The 3123-nt window shown below is 45.3% G+C and overlaps 1 protein-coding gene across 1 annotated transcript; it reads right to left on the bottom strand.

Moving 5' to 3' along the window:
• Positions 1 to 988: 988 nt before the first annotated feature.
• LOC147604381 (UDP-glycosyltransferase 76B1-like) lies at positions 989 to 2649 on the bottom strand. The gene is made up of 2 exons (XM_086795408.1): positions 2382 to 2649; positions 989 to 2283 (listed from the first exon to the last, which is right to left on the bottom strand). Exons 1-2 carry the CDS (start codon positions 2499 to 2501, stop codon positions 1186 to 1188), a joined length of 1218 nt encoding a protein of 405 aa, XP_086651534.1. The 5' UTR covers positions 2502 to 2649; the 3' UTR covers positions 989 to 1185.
• Positions 2650 to 3123: the final 474 nt, after the last annotated feature.

Raw genomic sequence — 3123 nt, 5'->3', positions numbered from 1 at the left:
AGTACCTCAGAACACAATTTAAGATTATGGACAAGTGCTGTTGAAATCAATCTATAAAAACCCATATAACATGTGCACGAAAGCATGCACTTAAAATATCCATATTGCTTAATATCTACATGTTTGGATTTTGAAATCCCGCTGATGGACCATGAATCACATCACAGAGAGAGGAGGTGGGTGGAGGGACGCAAGCCCAAGTGCAGGTGGAAGGGCGCGCGACGATGGACAAGCAACCTTTATAAATCCTCTAATAATAAAACCTAAATCTTTGCAAGCGATCGTTTCAGCCAATAGAAAAAAAAAGGCCAATAACTAACCTTCGAAACTACCACTACTTTTCACGAGCCACCCAAAAGCCATGATGAAAAAAAAGTATGATAAAAAAGACTTTGAAAGGGCCCACCACTTCTCATGATTCTTTTTCCTTAACCAAAAAAAGGAACCGATCATTTAGGCCTTGCCCATGGCAGGCAAAAAAAGATTCTAGGTAGGTACATGTTAATACAGTGGGGAGGCAATCGACGTAGGTGTGTACTGTACTCTTGCATGCAAGCACGTGTTGGATGGAACTGTTCGTTGATGAGCCTCGGCCATAGTCAGGCCTGAAATTTGATGCCTAGTATTGGGCTTCATAAAAAATCCAATGACGTCTTCCCCTTATTTTCAAGGCATCAAATGATGCCCTGATGTAATTTTCAAGGTTTCAAGCCTTATGTATCGATCTCTATCTCTAGCCCCAAACACCTACGGCCCACAGGCCATTGTCCAGTAATGTAAATCACTTAGTTTACAAACTATCAAATCACTCATTAACAGTGTGATTGCACACACATACACATTTTGTATGCACATTGAAGCACAATGGAAGACAAAGAAGTTGATAGCAGTCCACAAACAAAGAGACTGACCGTTAATCAAGCTTAAAAATAGCATATTAGCATGAGGTAGTAACGAGTTCAATTCTCATGAGTCCATGACTCGCTATTAATTATATATTTAGGCCCATATATATATATATACCCATGACTTCTTAGGGGTTTTTATAGGGTTTCTTTTGACGCCTTAGTCCCATTGGTAAGATTTCGTGTTGACACCTTAGAGCATTGTGCAAGGTGTATTTGACGCCCAAATTTGTCGATGACTCCCAAAATGGGTATCAAATTTCAGGCCTGGCCATAGTGCTTACACGTAATTAGCATCCTTCTGCTCACGGCTAGTCGCCGCGGCTGGTTGGACTGCAAGAAACCTTGGGTGCTTGCCCGTGCTCATTTGCTTGATGTCTTCAACAAGTATTCGTAAACTGGACGCAGACTGCCCGCTTTCTGCTGCATCCATGGCCGCTGATTGTTTGAGCCCCAGAATTCTTCTTCTCACTGTTTCTCCTTCTTGCTCTTGCATCAGGTTTCTGATGGATTTCTCGATCAGACCGCACTTGATCTCAACCTTGCGTTTCACCGGGTGATCAAGCGCAATGGCTACATGCCAGTCTGTGAGGCATTTGAGGTTGGTGTGTTGCTCGGATTCTCGCGGGCATCCGATCAGAGGAACCCACATCCACATGCCCTCCAAGGCGGAGTTCCATCCGCAGTGCGTTAGAAAGCCGCCCACTGCCGGATGCGCCAACACAGCCAACTGAGGTGCCCATGAGCAGATTCTACCTCTCCCTTCAGTTCTCGACTCAAAACCATCCGGCAAAATGTTAGGATTCCCTCCTCTCTCTGGAACCAAATCAGGGCGAATCACCAACAGAAAGGGTTGCTGGCTCTCCTCTAGACCCAGAGCTAACTCCTGCAACTCCTCCGCATACATGGTCACAATGCTTCCAAAGGATACATAAATGACAGATGATGTTGCCTGTGCATCCAACCACGCCAAACAAGCGTCATCCTCAGGAAATAAGCTTGCGGACATGATCTTCTTATGTGTGGCATGGCCTTTACAGCCATCCTGCACTGTACATGGCAACAAAGGGCCGATCGCGTCGATAGGGACCCCCTCGGCTTGCATGGCGTCTATGATATCCTTCTCTAGATGATAAAATGAGTTCACTATGACTCTTTGAGCTTCCTTGGCCTGTGAGTCGAAGGCCTTGCAGATGAGGTGAAAGATAGGGGAAGCGATGGCATGGGGATTCAAGTCATAGAAAAAGTCGGCCAGCCTAAAAGTTTCTCGATGTCGATGCAGAATTCCTCGGAAAAAAATTTCTCGATGTCGATGATGTCGATGCAGATTTCTCGGAAAAAAATTTCTCGATGTCGATGCAGAATTCCTGATCAGCATCTGCCCAATGGCACAAGAAATATCCAAGAAATCAAGGCAATCTTCTTTAAAACCCGGCACACAACAAATTACTGAATTTACATAAAAGCTTAATATACCTGGCTGAACAGGAAGGTACCCTCTGTTGATGAGCTGAGGTATGTGATAACCCATGGAGTATACAGTGACTGAGGAGGACCAGAACTCAATTCTGGGGATGCCAAACTTGTCGGCAACATCCTGGGTCCATGGGAGAAAGCTGTCTGAGATGATGCAAGAGGCAGGGTGGCCCTTCTCTGCCAATCTCTCCAAAATCTCCTCTACCTTATTCCTCAAGAGTGCTACGGAGTTAAGGAAGAGCACAACAGAAGAGCTCATGGCCAAGTGCTGGTCGTGCAAGGAGGATGAAGAATCAGGGAGCACCTCAGCTTTAATGCATGGAGAGTCGTCCTCGTCATTGCTGCTGTTGCTGCTGTTGTGTAGCATAGAGAAGCTTCTTTCTGAGTGCAGGAAGGTGACTCCTATGCCCGCAGAAGTCAAATGGTGGGCCAGCATCATCATGGGAGTGATATGGCCTTGTAATGGGATGGGAAACACAACAACATGAGGCTTTCTACTACTCCGCATTGCAAGCTTCCCTGGCCTTGATAGACCATGCATCCTATAGAACACTATGGCATGCTACTAAACATCAGTACAAAACACATAAAGAGGCAATTATACCCTGTCATCTTAGTACATATCAGTGCCGTATATATAGAGGAAGGGTGAGGCAAAGCTTTACACTGTTTTCCTTCTTTGTGTGGACCTGCTAACATAATTACAGCCAATGTGCCTCTTGTCATTTCTCGTCCGTGCTGC

This window comes from Cibotium barometz, chromosome 62, assembly GCF_041138505.1.
Source record: "Cibotium barometz isolate CiBa-2024 chromosome 62, ASM4113850v1, whole genome shotgun sequence".
NCBI classification, from domain to species: Eukaryota; Viridiplantae; Streptophyta; class Polypodiopsida; order Cyatheales; family Cibotiaceae; genus Cibotium; species Cibotium barometz.
The sequence above is the reverse complement of the archived record's forward strand: the minus strand, read 5'-3'. Positions and strand labels throughout refer to the sequence as shown.